Source organism: Leuresthes tenuis, unplaced genomic scaffold (genome assembly GCF_036924035.1).
Source record: "Leuresthes tenuis unplaced genomic scaffold, fLeuTen1.0.hap1 SCAF_22, whole genome shotgun sequence".
Taxonomy (NCBI): Eukaryota; Metazoa; Chordata; class Actinopteri; order Atheriniformes; family Atherinopsidae; genus Leuresthes; species Leuresthes tenuis.
In genome coordinates this window covers 5290774-5317451 of record NW_027325376.1, presented here as the reverse complement: position 1 = coordinate 5317451, position 26678 = coordinate 5290774, and the positions used below count along the sequence as shown (strand labels likewise).

General features: G+C 44.7%; 1 protein-coding gene across 3 annotated transcripts in view; it reads right to left on the bottom strand.

Annotated features, from left to right (window-relative positions):
• rbpjb (recombination signal binding protein for immunoglobulin kappa J region b) overlaps window positions 1–18513 on the bottom strand; it is a 38875-nt gene extending 20362 nt beyond the window's left edge. For 2 of the 3 annotated variants that reach the window (XM_072376985.1, XM_072376987.1), the window contains exon 1: window positions 18286–18513. In XM_072376985.1, the coding sequence (XP_072233086.1) occupies window positions 18286–18305 (20 nt within the window). In that variant the 5' untranslated portion in view covers window positions 18306–18513. The remainder of the gene's footprint in view (window positions 1–18285) is intronic. The other variant, XM_072376986.1, reaches the window with a different exon arrangement.
• Between the last annotated feature and the right edge of the window lie 8165 nt (window positions 18514–26678).

The following is a 26678-nucleotide window of genomic DNA, read 5'->3' as shown; positions in this document are numbered from 1 at the left end:
TGCCATATTCATTCTTATCTGTGGGTCATTTGTTGGTGAAGGCAGCGCCGATGCGTTCAGGGTCTCATAAGCAACACCATCTGGCCAGAGCTATTTTAGCATCTTCCTGTGATAAAAGCGCACACTTGAATGTGCGACAGAAGCCAGGAATCCGAAAGGTGTTGCTCTGCTTTCATGAAACGTTTCTGTGAAATCAAGCTGACAAATGAGCAAAGAAATACCTCCACAAATCGCAAATGATTCATTTCCACATCAGGTGAGTATCTGCAGCAGAACATGCCAAAAAGTAAAACCTAAACTGGTGGATTATGCAATCTTTAATCAAATCCACAGTGGAAAACCACAGGATACCAAAAAGGAACACATCAGAGGCAAAGAAAAAAGGAAATAGTGAGAATCAGAAGCAGAATTTTTGCCTTTTCGGCTCTCCAGGCTGAACAAGAGTTCATGTGTTTGGCATCAATCACACAGCAGTTGGCCTATGAACTGAAAAACAAGGTTAATTCATCTCTTTCTGTTAAATTAAGAGCCCGTGTCACGGCACTCGAGGAGGTCATGCTCAAAAAATGTGAGTTCCACCTGCAAATCTTTAGCGTTGCGTCATTTCAGACTACAGTAAGCGTCGCACCCGGAGCTCTTATCCTCACAGGGATTACAAAGAGTTTTAGATTCCCAGTCTGAGAGCGTTACTGCGTCCCAGATAAGGATCAGATGGAAACTCTGCGACAAAAATCAACGTAGAGGGCGTGAGAGAGACTTCCATCTGCTTTACAACCTTTTCGGTGCCACGGCTCAGTTCCTGAGGGCACAGCAGAGAGAATAAAATGACACTTCACTGGACATAATGTGGTCATAGCTGCCCGACAGCGAGAAAACACGGTTCACTAAAACACTGAAGCAAGTTGTGCAGTCGCAGCTGTTTAAAGCGTCTTAAAACCCCCCCCAAAAAAATCACAAATAATGATACCACATCGGGCTTGAAAGGTATAAGCATCAGCTCTGAGTGAGCCTCGCTTTCACAGAACAAAAGCTGCACAAAAACCTATTTTTCCATTTAGTAAGCTGCATCATCGAGACCAGTTAGCCTCACTGTCAGTCATGTGAGATATTGTAATTCGGTGGTTTGGCAACATCCATGTTTAGTACAAAGACATTGGACTGAAAGAGCTAGAAAACATGAGTCAGTTGTCTATTTATTGAATCAGAATTTCATTCATGCTTCAATCAGGATACAGAAACAATAATATCCAGAGCCGAGGCCGCGACTTATTCCCACAGGTCAGCCCTAAACCCCCGAATGTTTCCTTAAAACGAAGCAACGCTGCATAATCCACCAAACTACTTTCTTTAATATGGATTTTTATGTATTTTCACGTCCGAGAGGACAAAAAGGTTGCTTAAAAACACATATTTCAATTAATTCGAGCTCGCTGCCTCCACTGGAACATGCTCCTCCAGGAGAGAAACACAAACAAACCCCAGAAACAATGAATTTTGTGTCAATTTAGATTCTCTCCTTTCGTCTTGCACGGCCTCAAACACAGAAGGAGTTAGTTGATATTCAGCTGGCAAAGATGTTCAGCTCACGGTTTGAACTAAAACCGCAAAGAGGGATGTAAATAGCAAACAAATAAATATATATGTGGGGGAAAGAAGTAAAAAGGGGGAGATGAAGGGAGGGAGGGAGGGAGGGAAGAGAAAATCCAAAAGGATGATCGGTGCCAGAACCAGAAGAAGGGAATGGAGGTGGAATAATTATAAAGGAGGGCAATCAATAAGGTTCCCACAGTGAAACAGTGATGCCTTCACTGGCTAATGGATTCCAGACGGCTCTCTGTGCTCTGTTCCCCTCGTTTTTCAAAGTGCACCCCAACAACTGCACACAGGCAGCGGTGGAGGAGGCGATACTGCAGGGAAGGTGCAGGGCTGGGTTACAGGCAAGAGGAGGTGGGTGGAGCACTGTGGGGGAACGGGATCTGGGTGGAGATGAAGTGTACGGGTTTAGAGGTGGATGCAGGGACGAGGAGACGCCTTTTCAACCAAGAAAGAACTTCATCTCGTCTGTTTACTTATTATTATCAGATCAAATAATAGTGAAGTCCTTTAAGATGATACAGAATGCATTCATCACAGTTAACAGCCGCTGTTCTCCACCATGTTTAGCAGCTTTAACTGGGTTATATGAGAAGGTTGTGGATAGCGTCGCTGGTTTTTACTTTGAAGTGCTGCAGCGCAAAGAAGAAATCAAGTTGGTCACATGTTACATAGTTCGGGTTTACCAGTTCTGTGAAAAACCACTGTCCACATTTCTGCTCACCTACAGACTCACTTCAGCACATTCGCTCGAGACAAACACCAAGAAGAGAGGAAGACAAAGCACAGGAAACCACAAAAGGTGGAGCTGCAGAGGAAAAAGCATGCCGACTGTTGCATCTGCAGCGTCTCAGAAAGGTTCGATGACAGCGAAGAGCCACAGTTCGCTGCAGAGTTCGGCGAAATTCAGGGGGCTTTGCTCAGAAATCAGCCAAACGAAGGTGGTGGATTTCATCAGGATGAATCTACACACAATCACTCAAAGCTCAATCAATTTAAAAAAACTTTTCTTCTGAAATGCATCTTAATCACACAAATGTGTCTGATCTGATTCTTCTGCACACGATGTCCTAAAACAAGCAGAGACACTGTGTTTGATCTGCTCCCCCCCCACCTCTCCTTGATACTGTAATCAAATAGCTGGGCTGAAGGAGAAAAAGACTGATTAGAAGTGGTTTGATGACGGTTCTTATAACAGCGATGTTTCATCCCAGCGTTCGGTGGCCTACTTCTTCTTCCCAGAGTCAAGTACGTGCCTAAAATAAACAGGCGTAACACAAACCAGGTGGAACCATCTTCATTCAAAATCAACACTGCATATTGTGCCTTTTTTGCCACAGAGGAGGCCGACAGGCGACTGAGACCATCTGCCGGTTAGTTCACCCCGGCATGGCTGCTGAGAGGTTACAGAAGGTGGGGCAGCGACCTGGCAGGGCCGTGTGAAGGTGAACCCTGAAAGATGGCGTCCTGAAGTGTAAAAACTGTGCCGTTTGTCTTTCAGGGCGGCAGCAAACACGTTTGGTTTGGTGTAGAGTCGACCCCGCTGTGTGTCATTCTGCACTTACACGGCCTGAAGGCAGACATTTAAAGCATGAGTCATGCTTTTAGGTGTCGTATTCATGCAGAAAAACTCCTCCGAACAATCCCATTAATCCAGATTTGTAATTTAAGACTGTACTTCTGTGGCAGCCACATGTAAATGTGTCAGGTTGAGCTGAGCTGATGCAGCAGCATAAAGTGATCAATCGGGATTTCACTTTTTTCTACCATTAAACTGATGAATCATAACCAGAGAAGATGATAATCACCCCTCAACCCCTTTTCAGAGACCTTACAAATGAAACCACAAGTCACTGTGAGCACCTTCTACAACAAGAAGTCCACATTTGTCCAGATTAGGCCAGAGCTGGCAGAGAGAATGACACATCATGTAGAAATAAGAAGGGAGTTTTTACTGTTGCAGCGTTTAACTGCTATTCATCAGGGTTAACAAACGTCTTCCTCTATAAAAATGCTTTGATTATGTTCATCTTGGCATGTTTTAGAGGAGAAGATATCCAGTTACTGCGTAGGCCGCAAAACGAATGTAAATCAAGAAACAGAAACAGTCATTTTTCCAGGTTTTGTTAACCCTGAAAACTAAAATGAAACGCGTTCACGTTACCAAATGAGAGCAGAAATATGTTGATAATAGACCGATGCATCAAATGGAAAATGGACTGTACTTGTACAGCACTTTTCTGGTCTAACTGACCACTCAAAGCGCCTCGAACACAACACGCCACATTCACCCACCCAGCTTTCTAACCATTCTTCCACACATTCATACACCGATGGAGACGTCGGGAGGCAACGTCGGGTTCAGTGTTTTGCCCAAGGACGCTTCGACATGCAGCCGGGGAAGCCGGAGTCGAACCACCGACTTCCGACTGATGGTTAGGTGTCGCACCCATCAAGTATGTGACAATAACTGACTGATTGTTGGCGTTTGCAGATTAGAAATATTCGTTTTTCAAGTATTTCTTTGTGTGATCATAACATAAAACTGCGCTGGACTCTCCCAGATATCAACATTAGTCAGAAATCATGAAGCATCTCTATTTTAGGTTTAAGTTGATGAAGAAAAAGTGGCTTTAAGATGTGGCCTCTAACTGCAGCTTTCACTGGCCACTTCCCACATATCTGCCCAAGTTTCACACACCGGAGAAGTGTGTCTGCGATGCACCGACACACTGGTAATGGAGTAAAGTGAGCCTCTGGGATGGGGCTCAGCGGGGTAAACAGGGCCGGTTCTGTCATCGTCCTCTGACAGGTAGCATGACATACGAGGTATTGGTGACAGAGAGAGGTGGCAGATGCTAGGAATAAATCCTCGACCACCCACTTTCTCATGATAACACAAACGAGTATCAGCACACGCACATGCAGCGGCGGGGGGTGGGCTGACAGAGAGGGTGTGAACTCTGCCGTCCAAACGGCGCTGAGGGGCAGCCGAAGGCTCGGCAGGGACCGAAATACCCTCCCTGACATGTTCTCAGTGTGTCCGCTTCACTGAAAAGACGCATTATCTCTTCTGCTGCCATGTGATGCGTCTTTAAGTTGTCCCCCGCAAACGTCTCCAACGCAGCGTGGCACACGCACAGCGGCGAAGAGCCGCTTTATTTCCAAGTGCAGCTTCACAGAAAGTGAATGGAGGGTTTGCAAACTGGTGCCAATAAATGTGGGAGCAAACCGAGAGGAGCATGTGTCCCAAACAAAGAGATGAGCTCAGCATCCACCCGCCACACCAAACACTTTCTGAGAGGTGTGAGTGTACATCTACAACAAAGCTGCAGGGCCACCGCGTCACTGGTGGCGTCACACGCAGATCAAAGAGCACCGAACCCCTGAACGCACCACAGAATGAAACCGTTTCTCCCCTAACAGGAAGCAAGACACCGTAACACCGCCAGCTTCACTGAAACACAGACAACTGCTGGCGTCTTCGGAGTAAAGCCGGCACACAGTGCGACATCACACTGACTGTATCGTAAGAGGCCACGCTGTTGCACGCTCTCATGTAAAAAGCACTCGCTGTGTGAGTCCGAGACGTGTGAAGTGGGTCAAAGTGACTAAAGATGAGACACATTCAGACGGAGAAATCTACCGTAACCAAGGCGCCTGAACAATAATCACATGAAACAATCCATCAAGTCCTCCTATTGGAGGTGATCACGCTGGTGGCTGCAAAACGGTTTGAAAACAGGTTATTTCATGATCTTTTCCAGCATTTTCAATAGACTTGAATTATAATTTAGTAAAAACAAAAGGAGTTTATTTAGTTTCAGGCATAAACTATCCAAGAAAAATGAGTAAATAAGTAGTTTTACTTTATTTTTAGAGTTGCCTCCCTTTTAATGATGTCATCTCGCTGCACATCTGTCCTCTGCAGACCTGTATTAATCTCCATTAATCCTTATTCTTCATAAAGTTGAGCTGAATTATTAAAATATTAGCAGGCTCTGGTGCAGCTAATAGCAGCAGAAACATGAACAGAGACAAACAGATCGTTGATCAACTTATTTCTTATTATTATGCGACTTCCACTGACCACCAGTAACGTAAAGCTGTCACCGTATGCGCCCAAAGTCTGACATCCAATGATGATCTTTGCATGAGAAAAACTCCACAGAGTTCATAGGAGTCTGCAGAGTCACTTCCATCGTAAATCAAACCTGCTCGGATGAGCGCCCCAAAACGTGTTTGCTAGATTTGGGACGGAGGAGCACAAACAAACGCACAAACACATCTGTTTTCTGTGGATGTTTGCGCTTCCCAGAGGACCAAAACACAACACGAGGCCAGACGCCATCATTCACCGAGTCAGGTCAAGGGTTGGGGCGCAGCCTCTGGGGTCAATTAAGAGGTAGTGTGTCCACGCTGATATCCAGTCTAACCTTTAACCGCCCGCCACCCTAAATTACCCCCTTAAGCACGACCCCGTTTATCAGCAGGAAACAACTGATTTCGAATGCTAGATTTGGACATAAATAACGTGCATCAAGCCTTCAATAAGCCTGCTTCGTCGCTGTAATTGTATTTCTAAATGTACTTTTACATGCTTAAGCCAGCTGGTCCAGTTTCAGGCTCCACATAATTCAGATGTTTTCACACAAGTGTCAGTCCAGCACAACGGGGTGGATCAAGTTGCCTCTGACACGGGCCGTTTGTGAATATGAAACCACATATCTCCCTGTGTGTATGAATCTGCATTTACACACACACACAGGGAAAGATGAGGGATTTAAGGTGTCTGGTTTCCCTGCCTGAGGGCCGATAGCAGATATCACAACTCCTCGGAGTGATGGTACACCTCATTATCAACACCGGCCCTCCTCGCAGCGTCCGCCGCCCGGGAGCCATCCCTGTGACACCAAATAGATGAACTCTGCTCTAATCATAGCTGAAAATAGGGTACGAGGACAGAGTTAGCAAGGGAAACCTCTCAGTTCTTTCCAGGTGTTTTTGTTGAATACTGAAGGTGTGTTACAAATCAGAACAAAGAAAGGTGAAGGGAGCTGATTAAGCGCTGACAGATGTGTCTGTAGCTGGTGAAGAAGCTGGAGGCTAAAGAAACATCATCGGAGCGCCACTCCTAAAGCGTCCAGGGAGAGAAAGAGGGCCTCGCCTTCAGGTGAGAGGACAGAGAACAACTGCCAAGAAACGCATCGACGTCGCCAGGCATGATCCGACAACTGAGCGCTGAGGTTGCCGAGCTTTTCCAGTGGCTTACGAGAAACTTTTCAGGAGTTCAAACGCGCCCCGAGGCCCAAAACGAGCGCCGTCTGAGAGACAAGAACGGGCTGAGATTCAGACACTGTGCTCCTTGTTGCAGTTACGCATTTTAACATCAAGACCCGACAGAGAGCAGCGGGTGGAAATAACAAGTCTCACCAAGCAAGTGAATGTGCGTGTCAGTGAAAGAAATGTGGAAATCCAAGCCCACTGGCTGCATTAGTCCTGGCAGTGGAGGGAAAAATACCTGCATACTGATGTAATAACACGCAGCGAGCATAAACACAAGGCTTTTCCTTTAATACACACTCACTTCCTCAGCAGCACTGTGGCTTGCTTGTGTGTGGCCAGCAGCGTGCGCATTAAACACATCTTTCAAGCACATATTTAATCATTAAGAAGAAACAACGGCGGTCTGGGCACTCAACCTGGATTCCAAGTCGACCCTGAATGAGTGTTTGAGAGAGGGGGTGGAGGCGAGGACAAAGAGCTACGCCTGAATACGAGGGGAGGAGTGGACGCAGAGCTCCCCAGACAGAAACTGAGACGCTGCTCGGGTTGGAGGCTCGCCCCGCGCTTGGCTCTGCATGTGCCACCGCGCACACCGGCAGCAGCCAGCTGGGAGTGGCGAGCGCAGAGCCACAGATACGACCACATCTCCCGCCTGCCAGCGGACGCACCGCCACTAAAAAGATACCTGTATATGCTGTAAAAAGGAGCCTCCATCTCTGACTTACAACCCAACACTACTTGCTAATTTACTGTTCAGATCAGCAGCCAGGCCTGTTTTTGGTCCCCGGGAACAGTGAGAGCTTTAAATAAAACGATAGGTTTGTTAGTAAATTAGTCAAAACTACTGACGTATTGATCGATTTATTCCATTTAGAATGAGACGGCGCTTCATACACAAGAGGTCCAACAAAACAATTAACCTTGAAACAACCATGAAGCACCAAACACTGACTGTTCCCTGATGACAGTGAAGGCAGCATCAATGCGAGCTGTAGTCGTTCTATTTAAGGGAGGAAAGAAAGTAAGAGTTATGCACATCTACCGAGTGATTTAAATATAGATAGACGCTTTGCTGCTCTAATCTCGCTGCTCGTGGTGCTTTTTGTTGATATTTACTCCTGTAGGGTCAGAAAACGAGGATCCACTATACTTAAGGGGGACCAAAGTCTCTGTGTGTATGTTTTTATGTTGTGATGGGGAAACTAAACCAGACAGCACGCCATTTTTAAGATTTTCTGTAGGCGTGGGGACCAAATTGCGGTCTGCAGAAGTACAAAGAGATTTTTGAGGGTGTAGACTTGCCTCTAGGGTTAGAGCCGTAGGTTTATTTTGGTTAAATTTAGGTAGCTGTGATGGTTACGGTCTGGGCAAAAAGCAAGGAAATGCATTTTGTCAATAAGGAATCCCAACTGTGACATAAAAACTATGTTCCTGTATGATCTGAACCGGCTTTGAAGCCTCAATAACTCAAATTAAATAAGTTACTTCAGCAGCTGTGTTGCTCTCCAACAGGCTTTGCTTGAGATTGAGCCGCTTTCCCTAAAATTACGTACTTAACGACCCTTTTAGTAATTTATTGCATTATTTTGGACGAATATTGGCCAATAACAACCACTCTGGATCTCTCCCTTAAAAGGTGATTTAATGCATATAAAGATTCATTTACTAAACTGAAGTCCATTCAGTCGGGTTTAGAGCTTAACATTTCTGTATTTAAGAGGTTATTTTCCATCTATGTGGCAAATAATTAGATCATTTGATATTTAATCAAAGAGCAGGGTTCATGTTACAGAATAAAAATGTATCAAATAGCTCTTTTTACTTCAGTTACGTCCCTCTCAACCCGGTCTTTTATCGTGTTGTCGTCTGGTTTAACGAGACATTTCAGCAGGTGAGTGCTCAGATCCGTCGCCCTCCTCCTTTAGAAATATGATCAATAAATTGCTGAAATTTAACTCCTCATTATTGTATGTCTGTAAAGCCGTAAAAAGTATGCAACTGGACATTTTTTAAGCTCCCCAAAGCTCAGCCGACACTAAAGTATCTGCAAGTAGGAAAACATCAACAGTAAATGACCATATTTGCCCCCAAAATGAGATTCAAACGACTTCAATCGGAGGCGGTGCTACTCGTGTCAGAAAGTGATGAGACGAAAATAAAATGGGTGTTTAATCAGAACCGGAGTGGCCCTAGTTGCTTAAGTTGCATGTGCAGATGCGAGCCGAAAGTAGCTGCTGATGAGCTGTCCGTCCCTGGAGGCTGAGTGACTGCAGATGGCAGAGGTCTGGTAGCTGCCCTGAGACACCCTGCTGGGGGCAGACTGCGAGGCAGAGTGTGTGTGTGTGTGTGTGTTTGGGCGGGTCACATCAGCCTGCACTTGCAAAATATGGCATGCACATATACACAAACAGCACCAGCTCCATCTGTCTTTGACATGGGAGAGCTTAATGACAGAGGCAGAGAAGCCAAAGGAAGAAAAAAAGAGTCCTCGTCCCGTCTCCCTCCCTTCATTTTCCTCTTCTTCCACCTCTCTCCCTCTCTTGACCGCACTCTCCGACATCAATGCTCCATATGGAGCACTCAGGACAGACTTTTTAAAAACTCTTCTTGGCCTGGCACACAATCAATAAGACCTCTAGACGCATTCTTACTCGCACACCAACTGTACACTTTAATGAGTGTAATCTGGCGCAGAGGCTGGAACATACTGAGCAAGAACATACTCCATTACTTGTGCACATATAATATGTCCCGAAAACAAAGTAATCAAATTTCCAGTGTGTGCTGAGCAGTAGCCAGCATGTGCGCACACACGGGCAGCCTCTTGACACTCGTTTTATCTTTAATGAAGCCTCCTTTGTGCATCCCACAGCTCTGACTTCCACACTGAGTACCACCTGCTTGCATTCAGTCCTCAGATAACCTGCCAACTAAACTGAGACCAACACCCCTGTCCAGTCAGAGGGGATCCAGACTCATTTCCCCCCCGTTTAAACCACATTCAACAGCGTAAAGCAAAGGTAAATCTGGGCCCTGATGGAAACTGTGTGGCTGACAAAGATGAACAGATCAGGCGGAGAGGCACACGCACGGTAAAAGTCGTGAGCGTTGGACTCTGTGTAGGTAGCTTTGACACGGGAAGCTTGTGGTTAACGTGTGGGCGACATCTGCCACTTAAATGTGACCATCTTTGCCTGCATCTGCAACAACAAACCAACCTCTTGATGTCCTGTTTTAATCTGCTCTCATCTTATAACACACACTGAGCCGATTCAATTACAGCAGCCAAAGCAGCATTAAGTTATACGTCTTTTTTAACCAAATTTGCCTTTTAATCATGAGATTTCACGAGTTTCAGATAAGATAAATATACAACTGTACAGCACCAACAAAAGCAGATGTTTAGCTGGTATCATGAGAACCTTGGTTAGTAAATCTGGTCCTGCAGGCTGCAGAAAGCACACCTATGTGGAAGTTTCCACATCAGTAAGTTGTTGTGACACATTTCCTCGAACCAGCTTGTAACCAACTTGTCTGTCATGTTGACTCGGGCTGAAATAAACATCCACACAGACAACTTTAATGGTGCCACGATGAAAGAGGGACGCTGCATTGATCACAGACGGCTAAACGGGAGCTTTGTTGTGAGATGGATGCAGCACAGTAAAATTCAATTAATCACCGAGCCCATAAACACACGACGGTGACTCGCAGTCACTGATAACAACCAACAATTACACATAGCCCACGATAATAAATATCTGGGCTGCTGTCTCGTTGTTTTTAGCCCCGGGATGTTTTTCCTTTTAAACGCAGGTGAGCTACTCTGCAAACAGGGCAAAGCACCGATATAACGGGCCCACGTTTAAAAAATAAAACCAAGGATACAGAACAATAAGCAGAGATGGAAAAGAGACCACAAGTGTGACTACAGCTGAAGAAGAAGCCTGTGGGTTTAAGGCCGAGAGAGCTCACGTGCTCCAAGAGACCGTGAGGAAAAGGATGAGAGAGGAAGATGCAAAGAAAGATTTGAACCCTGAGTGAACCGTCCTTTCCTGTTCCCCACTCCCCCTTCTCACTCTGCTGAGCTGATGACTCAGTGTTGGAAGGAGAAGGAGCCCAGGGGGGAACGTTGTGTGGAGTCCACGTCGACCGCAGCAGCAGCAGCGCGACAGCAGCTCGCGCTTCGGTGTGAAACGCTCTTCGGCGAGGGAGCAGGTAGCGGTTCGGCTAAAGGAGAAGTCCACCGCGCCTGGAAAACCTCCTCCCATGTTTTAAAGATGCTAAAATGAGTTAAACAACTTCAACCTTAAGCTCTTTACTGCTTATAATTCATAGGTAGATAACATTCACAGTAAATAGAAGATTTCTGTCTGGGTTTGACCCTTTAAATCAGACAAAAGATGCCCCCTTTTGTCAAATAATCCTTTGCAAAGTCCTAAAGTCTTTCTTTGATAGTCCTAAAGGTAATGAATAAATAAAAAAAAACATACTAAAACACATTTACAACTACGTGGAAATGATTTTATCCCACAAAGTCGAGCTGCACAGCAACACCTCTCAGCGAGTCACATTTTAACGGCAGAATCTCAGCAGGCACTTTCTGGTTGAAACCATCGCGCTAATTACAAAGCATAAAGGCAACAAAGTGGCTGAAAATCATCCGTCTCTTTTTGCAGAGTTCAAAGCAACATCGGAGAGGGTTCGTTTGATCCAACCAGCAGCACAAAGACACACAGATAAAAGTGGCAAATGGTGACATTGGAGAGGAGAGATGACAATTAGTAATAAATGTGTCGTTTTTTATCAAAACAGTTTGCAAACCAGGCGGATTTAACTGAAACAGATGTGACATTTTTTAGCTCGACGCGGCACTGAACGCATCATTCAAGGGTCCAAAATGAAGCCCGGCCTCTTGGGATTCATCAGCTGAGGCAAACTAACCACCGCCATGCCCCGATCGAGCCTCAAAACCACCCAAAGCAGAGAGAACAAAAAAAAAAAACTGAATTCCTGACAGAACCGGAGAGAGGGAGAGCAAGACATGACCTTTAGCCCACAAGCTGAGAGATGATCCCCGGCAAAGCAAAGCAAATGTGGAGACCGCAGCACGCTTTTCAGTGTACGTGCAGTTCAGCAATGAGTCTGCCAGCTCAGGACGGCCGTCTGGTTTCAGTGTTGTCATGATGGGGAAGGGGGGGGGTTGTTCCTGCAACCTGTTCCTCTTCAGAGCATTCGAGCTTTCAAAAAGAAAACGGCAGCTGTCACGAAGAAGATGTGAGGCGTGCAGTTTCATCGATCTTGACCACACACACAGATTCTTATCAAGAAACCAGGCAGAAAGTTGATAAGACTTTCTTTCAGGCTCCTATAAGAGTCGGGGGTTAAAGTCAGCAGAAAGTCTTCAAGCTGATAAGTGCAGAAACTTCGCTGGTGACCTACTCGAATAAACCAGTTAAGTTTTCTTCCATGAGCTCATGTGAAAACCCTCACACACATTCTCCAGCAGAGCTTTCCAAAGTGATGGAAAACCGGAGAGGACATCAAACTCCGGCCACAAGTGCAAGATGATCAGCCACAACACAAACAAGCCCCCTCATCAAGAAGGAGAAAAGAGAAAGCATTGTTTCCGAAACCACAATCAACACACATCTCTAGAAAACGACACACATGTCCATTACTTCATTGTGATTCCAAGCAAAGGCCAAAACCTCTTGACGTCAACAGCCACAGGAATGCCACCAGGCGGATTCTTCTGAGAAAAAAAGCCTCCGCCAGTCTTAGTTAAACAACCAGACAATGCAAAGAAACATTCGGAGATAACAGTTCTCCTTTCCTGGAATCTCAACCCCTCTCCCTCTGTTCCGGACACTCGATAACGCCTTTTTTTTTCCTCCCGCAGAAGAGAGCGAAGGTGGCTCATCTCCCCGGGGCAGCCATCACTCGTCTGAGGCTAACGCGGCGCTCTCTCCCCGGAGGCTGGCTTGCAGAAACCATGTGCAGAAACACAGCGTACGGCTTTAAAAGATGACACACTGCAGTATGTGTGTGTACGGCTATGAAAAAGAGGGGGAAAAGTAACCCAAAATAAGCCTGATTTGACAAAAAACTAAATAGGAAGCCAATAATTTTACTAAACAATGCAATTATCTCTTTGGGGCTCTGAGGATGGGGCTCTGAGGTCATCAGCAGGCCTTATATGATGCCACAAAAAGCCCCAAAGCCAAAATATTTGTTAGTGGATGGTTTATTAAGGGCTGGCTAACTGCTCGCCGCTCCTCTCTTATCTAATACAGTAATAGTGGCAGTTGCTTATAGCTGGGGGAGGTGGTGTCATGAGGGGTTTTCCCATCACGGGAGATCCTGTGTATGTTCTGAGCTTTCCTCTGATTGGACGTGGCCCTATGAGAGCAGACAGAACTTTATCACAACAATGAGGCGTTTGAACCATACGTTAGAGCTCCCGGGATCAAATGATAATTATCTGCTCTGATAATAAAGCATTTCTACCCCGACTGTAGCTCTGTTTCAGCAGAATAATCATCACTCATCGTGACTTTTCCTGCACATCCTCCTCATCTAGTGACAAACAAATGTCAGCCGCCCCAGCAGAGGAAGTAAGTTAAAGAAGAGTTTGCTCACTGAAGCGGAATGAAAGCAAACTGGAGTCAGACGGGGGCGAATCGGCTCGTGTTTTCTGAATGAAACATCCTGAATGTAGACGGACAAAAGCTGCTGACAGCGTAGAAACCTTCGCTCCCTCGGCGAAGCTGAACTCACAACAAGCAGCAAAGGAAATGTGGCAGGGGCACACAAACTCTGGGGCAATTGTGAGGAAATTATCTTGGATGAGGAGACAGAAAGAGCCATCCCCAGATGTGTGTCCCTTCACCACATCTTGTGTTTGCCTTGTTAGCGTTCAGAGCCTCCTGTCTTAGCTAAGCAGCGGCCAACAACAACACCGTCAAGAGACTCGATGCTCCTTCAAACATGACGCCGGGGTTGTTTTCAAAACCACGCCGGCTTTCGGTTTCCATCCGAATGCGTCGCCCCAGCAAGACCTTTTCGGAGGAGTCAAAAAATCTATAAGGCTCAGAAAAGATGCCGTGCACGAATACAACCCAAATAAAAACAAGTTGGGAAGGTGTGTGAAATAAAAATGCAGTTAAATACAGAATGTGGTGATCATGAAACAATATTATAGTTAAAAAGAAAGCTGCTCAGACGCTGAAAGTGATGGAAATATTAGCTAGAGCAGGTTGCAACTGATTAGGTTAAACTGGCAACAGCTCGGTGGTGAAAAGGAGCACTTAAGAGAGGCCGAGTCTCTCAGCAGCAGGACTTCAGCATCTGCAAAGACTTCAAATATTCCACCAACTACAGTATGTTTTAACAGCGAAAATGGAAGCCCGTGATCTTTAACTGGAAATCAGGCAATAATGGTATAATATTCCTCTCTCAATATGCTTTTAAAAGAGGGGTAAACATGGCCTTTGTCCCAACTTTTAAAGGGAAACGTCGCTGCCATCAAATTCAAGATGAGCCCATATTTTTCCCGTATTTCTCCGTCTCAGTGGCAATATTTGCAATATGTTTCTATGTCTTATTGTTATTAAAACAGTCAGTGGACTGGTTTTCTCAACCTTGCACGGAGGAAAATAAAGGTGTTATAAATACAGAGAGCCGCAGTGCCATGAGTAAACAGAGGGGAAGTGAGAGTGCAGGTACGTGCTGTACTGTGTATATGGTGTGTGGAACACTTGAACAGGTGGCCGAAAACCAAGAATGAGGAGTGCCAAGAGCTGGCTGTGATCCAAGCCAAATTACACAAAAAAATGTGCATTTCTATCCCCCCGGGGTGCCTCCCGCAGTGGTTTCCCCTGCGACAGACAGACACAAAAAGCCTTAATCTGGAATCAAGAGAATGAAGACGCTGAGTAAACCTGGGCGTGTGCTGCTTTAACGGGCCCAGCCTCACTTGACCAAACAAGTTGTATCTGAAATCTGAGCCAAACTATACGCTTCGGGGGACTTCAATCATGTGACGTAATGGATATGTATGAACTTCCAAAACAATAGGCTACTGTACGCATAAGAATAACAACATATTTGCTTTGAGAGCCCCCACCCAGGCTTGTATCCCCCCCAAGTTGCAAGTTTGGTTGGATAAAATGCAGCTTTTGGAGGCTGCAGGACCCAGAGGTGACGCTCAGATCAGGTAGTTTGTGTCTCCGTGGTTAACCGAAGCCTAACCGAAGCTACCATCAGCTGAGGGAGCAGACTGCCAGTGTGTGCACGGGTGGAGACGTGGGGCTGCTTGCTTTGAGGGGTGAGGAGTGGGAGGGTGACTCGGCATGTCTTTTAACTCCCGTCTGAGCCTTTGCCACCATAAAGGTCAGCGCTTCGACATCTGCTGCTCTCTCTGAATCTCTCCTTTTATAAAAGGAAGCAGGGAAGAGGAGAGGACCCTGGGGAATGGCTGCACGTGCACGTGCACACACACAGATACAAGCACACAACTTTTATGTTGTCTCTCTCTTTCATACACACACACAAACTCATCTGATCAGCCCCAGAACCACACGCCCCGGCTAACAAACACAAGTTGGGACTCAAAGAAAGGCTCAGTAGTATCACTACACCAGCACTGAAATGCTTGGCTTTTGGCCTGAAAAGGCAGGGGGAAAGAGAGGGGTGGTGCTGGGGGGAGTTGAGCTAAATGGAATCGCATCTCCCAGGGGCACAGCAAAGGCAGAGCAGTGTTGAAATAAGTGATTCATGCTTTTATCATCTCAGGTGAACAGTGCTGCTCTTTCAGATACACAATCACTTCCTCTAGCAGGAGGAAAGGGGAAAAAATACTGAGTCAAAACAGTTCATTTCCATCTTCTGGCCCTCATAAAGACAGATGATGGAGATCCGGGAGGTTTTTTTCACTCCTTTGTAGCCACCTTAATGCTCAGAATGAGACGGCGGTGAACTTGGGGAGAAGATCTCGTGCACTTTGGCAGATGACGGGGGATTTCGCTTTCATGTTATGACTGAATCAAAAAGCACACACGCAAAGCTGGAACTAAAACTGTCAGTCATGCAACTGACCCCTATAAAAAAGCCCCTATTTGGATGATTCAGGGATTATTTCAAATAGCTGCAGGTACTGTGACAGCTTCCTAATCGCTCAGCAATTAAAGTAGTTGTAATCTGACACCATCATCATTATCATTTTGAGAAATTTGCTCATTGTGACCCCAAATAAAGCATCGAAGATAGTGAGTTACATCACACCAAAGATCTACCTCTAAACAACATTGCAGTGTGTGTTTGGTGAATAGAAATCCCCACGAGTTACGGTCGATGGCGCGGCTATAACTCACATCATATCCAGCTAAAGTGCAGCTCATTTCCTTTGTAGAGGAGTGAACTGCAAACCCTTGTTAACCACCTATCAGGCCTGCAGCGAGTGAGTGTTTGACACAAAACATTAGCAGCGTATCCCAGCTGAGACGTGTTTCCAGAGCGCCACTCTCTCTGACAACTGCCAAATTAAATAGCACCCGCCACCAGCAGGAACCAAACTCCATCTTCAACTGTTATTAGTCAAAGTAGTGAAGTAAATTAGGCTGGAATGTAACACATAAGTGCCAATATGATGCACAACCCTGGGTGAGCAACAACCTTAAGCTGAAAGACAAAGATTCATCCTGCAATAGCACGGCAGAGAGTCATAATGCCATTAACCACCCTGTGGTTACGCAGCCCCTCCTCACGTAAGGCCAGAAACACTCACACAGTCTGTGGGGGCAAACTGGCCGGCCCTCTCTGATGCCTTCAACCGTCACTGTGAACAAGGCCCGTTGCTAGTTAAATAAGACCCTTATGGCACTCTGTATTCTGTTAAAGCACACACAACCACACTGACCCCCCACTCACAGGAAAACACACACGAATCTGGAGATATCATCTGGACAGGTGGCCGGCCAGCCACCCAGACCTGACCCCCGTGCCCTTTTGCTTGCCCCCACGGCCCCTCTGCCTCCGCCCTCTGCACACACTCCCCAACTGAAATCAGTTCAGGTCTGCTGGAAAGCCTCAAATGAACATACACAGCAAACCACCCCCCCCCTCCTCTTCTTCTTCCACACACACACACCCACCTTCAACAAGCCCTGCAAATGTCTGTCACCCACTGAGCTGTCTGTGGGGATTACTGCCTTCACAGTGCAAAAAAACTGGGTTGTGTCTAGCTAACGTCAGGACAAATGAATTTTAGCAGGCTTTACTAAGCAAAAAAGCCAATTTAAACTTGGCACCAGGCTCAGAAAATGACCTAAATATGTGGAAAACACTATCACCAGGCTACTGACCGCTACTTGACACATCAAAGCATATAATATAAATAAAATGTAACGCCAGAAATTACATTACAAGTCTTTGCAGATAAAGTGTGTGCCAAATGAAGAGTCTAGTGGCAAATGCCTCTCATGATAATCGCTTTCAAACTGTAAATATGTGCGGATAACCTTGACTCGCACAAAAAGGGGTTCGTGACTTACTCACAAATTAACCCTCTGGCGACGACAGGGTTAACAACACATGGCTGTACGTGTTTATATGCGAATTTATGCTTAGATGCTCCCGGTATCGAGAAACCAGTATCAAAATAAGAGTTTTCGTGAGATCTGGGTCGCTATTCGTGCCGTAAATACCACTTCCGAGCAGAACTTGCAGAGAGCTGAAGTAATAAAAGTACACGTTACTCAACGTGTGTTGTGGCTCCGGGGTTAACTATTTACAGTAAGCACGCCATGTAAAATGAGACCATGTTAGGGAGTGGAGAAAATACGGGCAACGTTTTTACAAACATTGCCACTGGTCACAAAGCAGCAACGTGTTTCAGTGCAACATCGCTAGCTAGCGTCCATTATCGGACAGCTAACGAAGTCCCGAATCCGACTCGTAAACGTGCTGCCCGGCTAGCTGCTGAGCAGACCCAGACACTGCCCTCCATGTGAGTTAGTCGGGGGAATAGGAAGGCAAATCGCTGTGAAGTTACTCTTAAAAAACCCGCCTCGGTGGCTGTGTTTAGCTCACATGTTAGCCAGCCGGCTAACAGTTCGGAGAAAAGACCACCGGGGGTGAAGTAACGCTTTAGCTGGGGCTAGCTCACCAAACACTGCAGCAACAGTCAGCTCAGGCAAGTAACGATAACTGGTCAAAGAGGGAAAATACACTCGCAGGCAAGCACATTCACACAAAGAAACGACTTCTGACCACTGAATCGGTGGACAAAAGTCTTAAGTGTACACAGGCAGGATAACGTGGAGTAAAATTGAGATATATCATGTCAATAACTTATTTTCTCTTCAACTCCGTTCCCCCACCGCCAGCCCCGAATCTCAGACTCACCCTGTCACAACAGGCGCCATCTTCCACAAACTCTCACCAAAACTCCAATACTCGCGATATCCTTTCTCTCCCACAGCCCAACAATCCGCCGAGACAACAGAAGCAGACTGAAGGTGCAGGGACTAGGGAGACGGAGAGAAAGGGGGTGGTTGAGGAAGACAGAGAGAAAGGGGAGGCGGCACGCAACAGCAACACACACAGAGTGAGCGAAAAGGGCAGACGCCACAACAACAGGCGTGGGAAACTTCGAAGATAACGCGAGAGTTGGAAAACTCTCACAATAGGCGAGCACAGAGGGAGCGTCCCTTATCGCGAGATGTGCGTGAAGTAGAGCAGTTGTTTATCTTGTAGCGCTGAAATACTATTCCCACGTGTTTACCGGGTAATAAATTACAGCACCGATTGGTTTAAGGGGGAAAACCGCTGGTGGCGGGGGAACCTTCGGTTTTCCCAGGCTCGCGCATGATGTTGTATGTATCCTGTCTTCTCATGCGGGTTTTCAGCGCGAACAGCTGCACGCAATTAAAGGCAAAATAATGTTCCTTTACACTCGTGTATAGTACCCCTGAGGTGCAGAACAGCACAGAAAAACCAAAAACCCAACAACATTTCAGAAAAGAGGAGAACAAAACAGGAAACGTTTCTCATAAAAAAAAAAAAAAAAAAACAGAACCGTTTGACAAAATAGCCTCCATGTTTGCTGAAATGTTGTGTTTCTGTGACCTTGTTCCCTTCTCTCTGCTGATATGTTTTAAGAAGAAGAAGAAATGTTTGGTTTCGTTACAGGCCATTTCTATGTTTGGCAAATGTTGTTTTAGGCTGAAATGCTGTTTTTTTTCTTAATTTTGTCTCTGGCTTTGTTGTTCTGTTTTGTCTGATGTTTCTGTGTTTTGCACATCAGGGACGGCACAGTACAAAAAAAACAAGATAAAATGAAATAAAACACACACACACACAAGCATGAGAGGTGACGAGCTACAAGGACACGCTGACTTTAAATAAAGTACAGGAATTAATGGAGGCAGTCTACACACCAAATTTACAATTCCCGTGGGTAACATTGCACTCCCCATTTAGAATGTGGAAACAATGGTGTGAACACATGTGAATGGGCCATACAGGGCAGATTAGTGCATTTGCCATCACATTGGGGAGTCCCATGACCACCCTCCAAACCAAACCTCTGTCAAAGGTACAAGGGAGCCTATTATTTAGAAAGATCACACTAGAAAATGTGGCATAAGCGTTATTAGTCTTTCTGTGTGTGTGTGTGTGTCTGGGTTTCTCCCCCAGCCTGAGTGCATTCCTAAAGTGTGTGTGTGCGTTATATCATCCCCACAACAAACAAGTCAGACCATTCTTGTTTATCTGGGAGGGGCCAGAGAGCCATAAACTGTCGTGTAGGTCCACGGCCTTCATTTAAATGTGTTTGGCATCTTTGTTCACCTAACAAGTGACTTCTGGTGGGAGTTTTTCTGACTTCAAAGACAAAGCGAAGGCCTCAGAGACCACACTGACGGCAAAGTTAGTGCTCGGGCTTGTTAGATGTTGCGTGTGTGCTCTGCCTGTGGCTGTTTTGTATGGGAAAGAGTGGCTTTTGGTTGACTGAAAAAAACTAAGACAGAATAAAAAACAAATGGAATAGCTGGCAGATTTGCAAATGCTGCCATGTTTAAATTCGCTGAATATTTTTTGAAATACAAGCTTAGTTGGTTATGTGGGCATGAGATTTGAGAAACATCAACATTTTGTGACATATTTTGTGACATTTGTTCTTGTAAAGGTTACTTAAACTTTGGGTTTTTCAGCAGGATAAACAAATTGTCAAAGAAGATATGGAGAAACGGGCAATTTGGCTCTTTTTTGCCTCGAAAGCCCACCTGTGAAAATGTACTTTCCAGTGTTTGTGCTACAAGTTTAGCTAAAAGTCTGCATTTAAAAGTGTGATCCGTTCAACTAACAAGAGCATCAAGAGCAAATCATAAGATTCAAGTGCACAAAATAACATCTTTGCCCCACCTCTGTTCAGGGTGCAACCACACCGCTGGTTTCTTCCTACTAAGTAGCAGATGCGATATCCCCCAGTGTTCGCCGTATAAATCTGCACATTTTATATTTTTCAGATGCATAACTCATTTTTACAGAGCTTCACTGTCCTGCCAGAAGGAGAGAGGAAAGGGGGAAAAGGAAAAGAGCCACAAAGAGCGTGCCTGGCCTGCAGCCCACGATACGAAGATGCAGAGACGAGGACCTCATCCTGCCCTCAACCATTTTTCCTTTCCCCTCTTTTTTTTTTTTTATAGCCGCCGGAGAACCTCCAGTTACACTCAGAGTTGAATAGGGAAGCATAAAATTTCCTCAAATGTTTTACAGCTGAACACAGTAGAGAGAAAAAAAAGGAGCAGGTCCTACTCAAAGGCAACTCCTTTTCAGAGAAACTGCGAGTGGAAAATAGAAAAGCAGAACTCTCTGGTTCACTTTTACACAAGAGAAAATATATACTGCTAATTCAACAACTACAAGATCTGAACTCCTTGTAAAACGCAACATGTTTAAAAGGCCACTCACAAGCCTGATTTAAATCATCCTCAAGGCTTTTTTTGGTCTCTTTTCTTTGCCATGCCTCTGATTTTTCTTCATCATCTCAATCTTCCGCCGTGTCTTGTTCTCTCATTAGGAGTAAAAACCATTTATTTTCACAGAGGCAGAGCCAATGCAAGCAATCATGGCTAAGCCATAAGCCTCAGGTCTATAAATCCACTCACTTGACTGCTTAAGCTCGTGGCTCAAAATGAAAGAAAGATTGAGACAGACAGAAAGAAAAATCCTCATCCCCATGTGGAAACGCTATTCACAAGTACATCATTCCATCTGTATTGTCTCCGTATAGATTTGGCCTATTTGGTTAACCAATTAGCAGAAAAGTCTCACAGTTCATTTTCTTTTAATATGAAACTGTAAAGGCTTTATTTTTCTGCAGTCCAGGCAGTTTTCACATCAAACTTATCCACTAAGCTGAAGCACCGCTGGAACGTCTTATAAATGCAGGAGATGGAAAAGACGCAAATAACTCCTGTAGATTTGATGAGTGAAAACAAAACAAGGGAGAGGGCAAACGATTAAGGAAGTGCAGCTTGAGTTTCATGATTAGCAGCTCTCTTGACTCAAAGTCATTTGATGCAGCCAGAGGGATGGTGAAACTTCCTGAAATGAGCAGACACGCAGACGCTCAGTCAAAGCGAGAAACAGACAGTGACAGACAGGTGGGTCTAAAGACACTGGGTCAAGTGTAACACTTGTGAGAGGACAGACATGCAAATGACTGGACGTGAAGGATGGGCCGACCACCGGCCAGTAAAAGGAAGTCAGGGTTTGGCCTGTCATCCGTCTACAGAAGTAAAACTCATCCTTTCAAGTCAAACAACAACCAGAGCACTTGATATAATATCGTATTCCGTCAGCGGACGTCTGGAGTGTAAGAAAAGAAAACCTAAAACAAATGAATGTGAGTCTGGGTTCACTGCAGAGAAGGGCGTCTGTCCATCCGCCCGGCATCTGTCTTGCTCCCCGGCCACAAGGGAAAACCCAGGGGTGGACAAGAGCAGACGGTTTGACAAATGGAAAGGACGATGAGTCTGAGGGGGACACGCCTTCCCTCCCCTTTCCCTCCAGCATCCAAAGCCTCCGGCTTTCATCACATGACTGTCATTACAATTAGTTCCCAAAGACATCACCGAGCTCGGCTGCTTTCTCTAAAAAAAAAAACAAGAAAAACGACAGGGTGATAAGTTTGCAGACTGTCAGGGGAGCTAAAGCTGCCTGTTTTGCAAGCGGGCTTTTTTTTTTGAAAGAGACGCGAATCAGAGGCATGAGGAAAGAGACGTTTCCCCCTTCCTGCACTTTAATGGTTCACGGTGAGTTCAAGCTGCCAAACGCATGCGGGGTGAGAAATGCACGCTGTTTGGCAGCTTTGACATATCCTGTGTATGACATTAGAGGGTGAAAGCATTGCAATGACAGACCTGTACCACAGTGGCTCTGAAGCATCTGCATTTAGAAACGCAATCAATGACCTGTGGTTTTAATAAAAGCCTGAAAAATCTGCTGTTTTTGTCTGATAACTGATCGAATTTATATTGAAGCGCAATCAATCCTCAGTTTGTGTGTTTTTTTTCTTTCATATTGATGAAACAGAACTGAAGTATTTGCTTTCACAAGCATGACACAATCAGAGGGACCCTTAAATCCATTAGCATGATGGTTATCAGCAGATAAAACAAGCACAGATGAATTTAATAAGCAAAAGACAGAGCGTCTCCTCTGCAGTAATAGCACTTTTTTAAAATCACCCTGATGGGGATTGAGCACAGGAGATTACATTCTTGTTTTCACTAGAGGGAAGCGTTTTCATAAAAAGTTATATGAGCGCCGGTCTGGGCCGACTTGGCTTTGTTTCTTGTCGCCATCTTTATAAATCAGCCTTTGCTTCGGAGTATTTTGCTTTGATTCAAAAAGCATAGCTCTGAAAATATGTTGAATGCATTATTTTATGGAGAATAAAAAAAGCAAATGGATGCCTTTCCTCTGGAAAACATGTGACATGTGACAAGTAGAGTCCCATAGTTGTGGGCATCAACCACATATTTAGCGTTTCTTTTTGTGAAACACTTTATAAAAACATCTTTCTGCTACTAAAAATACTTTGATGGAGCTCTATGGCAGCCTGGAAAAGACATAATGGAGACTTTAGAAGTTGACTCTGTACTGTAGTACTCTTATTATATTTACAAGGCATTAGTTTACTCTTGTACTCACCTCAGGCATAACAAGATCTGAAGATGTTCTCAGTATGAATTAAATAGAGTTACGCATTTTGGGTGAAGAAAGACTTCTTTGTTTCTTTCCTGGTAGCAAGACAAAAGGACCAAAGAGCTCATTACAGGAACAATTTAAACATTTTGAGAAACACACTTATTCCATTTCCTACCAAAACTAAGAAGATAAAATTGTAACCACTCTTGTTTAGGTGAAATATGTGTCAGTTGATTAACTGCCAACCTGACTCTGGTAACAAATCCACTCATCAGACCTTGTACATCAAGATTTTTCCATGCAAAACATACAAAGAAGGAATAAATCATTTTCTTTTCATTGACAAACCAAACAATCTGTTAAAAAATGCCAAAAAGTCTTGGCTAACCATGTGTCTTTTCCAGCTACTGAACACACTGACATGAGATCAGTCCTCTTATCGTCTCACTCTTGAAAAGAAAACAAGAGGTAAATGTGTGGTAAAGTCTGATAATTCAGTCATTATCAAACTTCAGAACAGGGAAACCATGAGAGCAGCTGATCAGGCTTCTTTGAGGTTTGGAGGATGTTGTGAGAACTTCCAGTCTCTTACATAACTACCACAGACACTGCTGAATAGTATCTAAGTGTTCTTTTTTTGGTGAGTTTTGTAAGTTTTGACCCTCCCTGGATGAATCAGATCCGATAATGACAGCCACGTATCTCACATGATCAGAATTAATTGTGTCATATGTCAGTGAACTGTTGCAGATAGTCGTATTTTTCTCTTCATCTGCACTTTATTTCTGACTCAGCTGTGATGCATCACTTGCACTTTAGCAACACTTCCGTCTATGTTCCAACTTAGAAAATATGAGTCAGTGCGTGCAGCACCAAAACCAGTCCCCCTTTGACCCGTTTTGCATGTGTAATGAGTCCAATGCAGGATTTATCGAGGCTATACGGAGTGCATCCTGCAAGAATCATCCAACCTCAACACAATTTACATTGTTTGTTGTTATGATGTGGCTGAAACATCATCTTCCGAGCCTTAACGATTCAGCGTAGCGGTCTGCCAGAATGAAAACCAGTGTTTTCAGAGACGCTTTGGACAAGAAAAAGAGCAGAAGCATTTCCAAAATTCAAATCCTTAAGAGACTAATCAGGAACAGGGTCAAAAATGTCATAACAACGGGACCGTCCAACAAAAGTAAAGCTCTTTGTACACTTTGTACAAACGCTCATGGGATATTCACATTCAGTAAACTAAGAGTATAACTCGTTTAGCTTGGCCTGGCTTCCTTGTCAGTTAAGATTTCTAAACCCAAAGCGTGGTGAAGGCTCATAGCACAAGCGGCATGATAAGATTACAATGCAGAGACTCTGTTTTTTTTAACAAGAGTGAGCAACAGGCTGCATTATATCATGACAAAAAGATTGATGGACAGATATTTGTGGGCACAAAGTGCTTCGCTACACGCAGCCCAAACCTCAAAGAACGGCATTTTTGTTTCTCTGATAAATTGCTTTGGTAAAATGAAGAATAGAAGCTGCTCCAGTGATTATTAAACTAATATTCATACTTTGTTCTAAGTTTTCATCTTGCTCCTGAACTTGTAAAACACTATGCATTGTATATTTATGACTTGTTAAAAAATGTGGGCTGCTGTTGCAGTTGTTTAGAAGATGGCGTTTAGATAGACAGCCTTACTTTGGTAACCACAGCATATTTGGCTGCTGGGGGCTTAGAGGGAACAAGCCTCAGCCAAGTGAACCTCTCAAACCTTGACCTTTGCCTCTTTGACGCCCACACACTCTTTCACTCTGTGTCTCAACAAGAACACACACACACAAATATATCCAAACAGCATTTTGCAGCCTGCCTTGTTCTGAAAATTTTAAAAAAAGTTTCTCTTGACAAACAAAAAGGGAAAAGCTGATACAGTTCAAGATACACTCAAACGCCCACACATGGAGCACGCAAACACTAATTCAAACGCTCTCTGACCAAGTGGCTGCACCACTGAGGCCGTGACCCTCTGCACCCCCCTCCCTACTCCTACTCACCGGCTATCTGTCTGTGGGCTGATAGAGACAAGGGAGGCGGGGGGTTAGCCAGGGGCAGGAAAGCACTGGTGATTAGGATTTGGGAGGTGGGGGCATGACAGGAGGGGTGAGCATACCCCTGACCCTCTGTCCCATTCCTGGCAGACGCCCTGCTGCTTCAAGAGAGCAGTGAAGGAGGCCCTGCGTGTGTTTGTGATGTTTCCACACCCACAGACCAGATAGTGGACATCCGCACTCACACACACTGCACGGCATGATAGGATTTTAAGCCAAGGTTTGGCTGTATGGATGTCAGCCAGATGGCCTGTAATTTGGGTTCTAGTTCTGCTCTGCAATAAAAGAAAATACTGAAAAGCCACTTGATAAACAAAGGTTTGCTTTTGAAACAAAATCTTAAAAAATAACTGAACACTTGTCCTTTGTGGTTGGTGCTGCTTGGCAAATTTTAGGATGCTAGCATGTTCAACCAAAGTGGCTGTTTGCATTTTCTCTGTGAGCCTGCTGACATTAGTGTTTAACTTAAAGCTCCTAGTTATTACCTCAAACAGATCCCCAGTCCACACAAAGAGACAACCATCAATTAACTCAACACACACGTCTCTGCAGTGTAAGAAAAAAGGCAGAAAAGCTGGAGAAAAGGCACAGCGAGAACATCCAAACTCAACACAGAGAGGCCTCAGCCAACCACCAGCTCAGAAAGCGGCATGTTTTTACAATACTTACAACAGCTCATGCTTATCCACAGAACATTAAAGCAACTAGAGACGTTTCTGAATCTTAAGACAACATGCTTCCGACTCATTTTGAAGTAGACTGACTTCAATGTTTCCAGAAAAATTGGCGTCTTTGTGGCCTTTTTACCTCGGCTGTATGGCTGTGCATGTACAGGGTTCACACAAAGATTTGTCCTTATGACAGTGGTGTTAAATCCCAGAACTGTAGGTGCAGCCAACATGCAAAATATATGGGCAAATTCTCAAATATTCCCTTTTGTTAAAGCTCCTGGGATCTTTGCTACCATTTTAACACCAAATTAGCTTTTTTTTTTTTTTAGAAACTGCTAATACAGAGCACTGAAATCTTTCCCAATAACTTTCCCAAACACGATTCCACTCTTCGGAATACGTCACACTGTTCACCAAATCATCTGAGATACTAACTGCTGCTGCAGCAAAACTAATGTTACATTTTTAGTTCCACTGCCAGGCATAGCCCAATGACTTAGCATGCTAACAGGCTAGTTAAAATGTCAACAATTGTTACATTTCTTGAGATATATGAGAATGTTTTTATGTTGAAATAACCTCTAAACATCTTAAATCACGTCAATGATGACAACTACTGTGACGAGAGCAGTTTTGTGCATGAAAGCGCCAAAATGAGCGTTCATATTTTAAATTTTGACCTGAACAAGGCGTTTTTTTTTTTAACCAATGTGAAGCGAGCGCAGCTCTTTCCCACAGCAGCGAACGGTGTTCTTGTTCTTATTGTTCAGCTGTAATGGAGTGAAAGAGGAGTGAGTCCCGCCAGCTGAA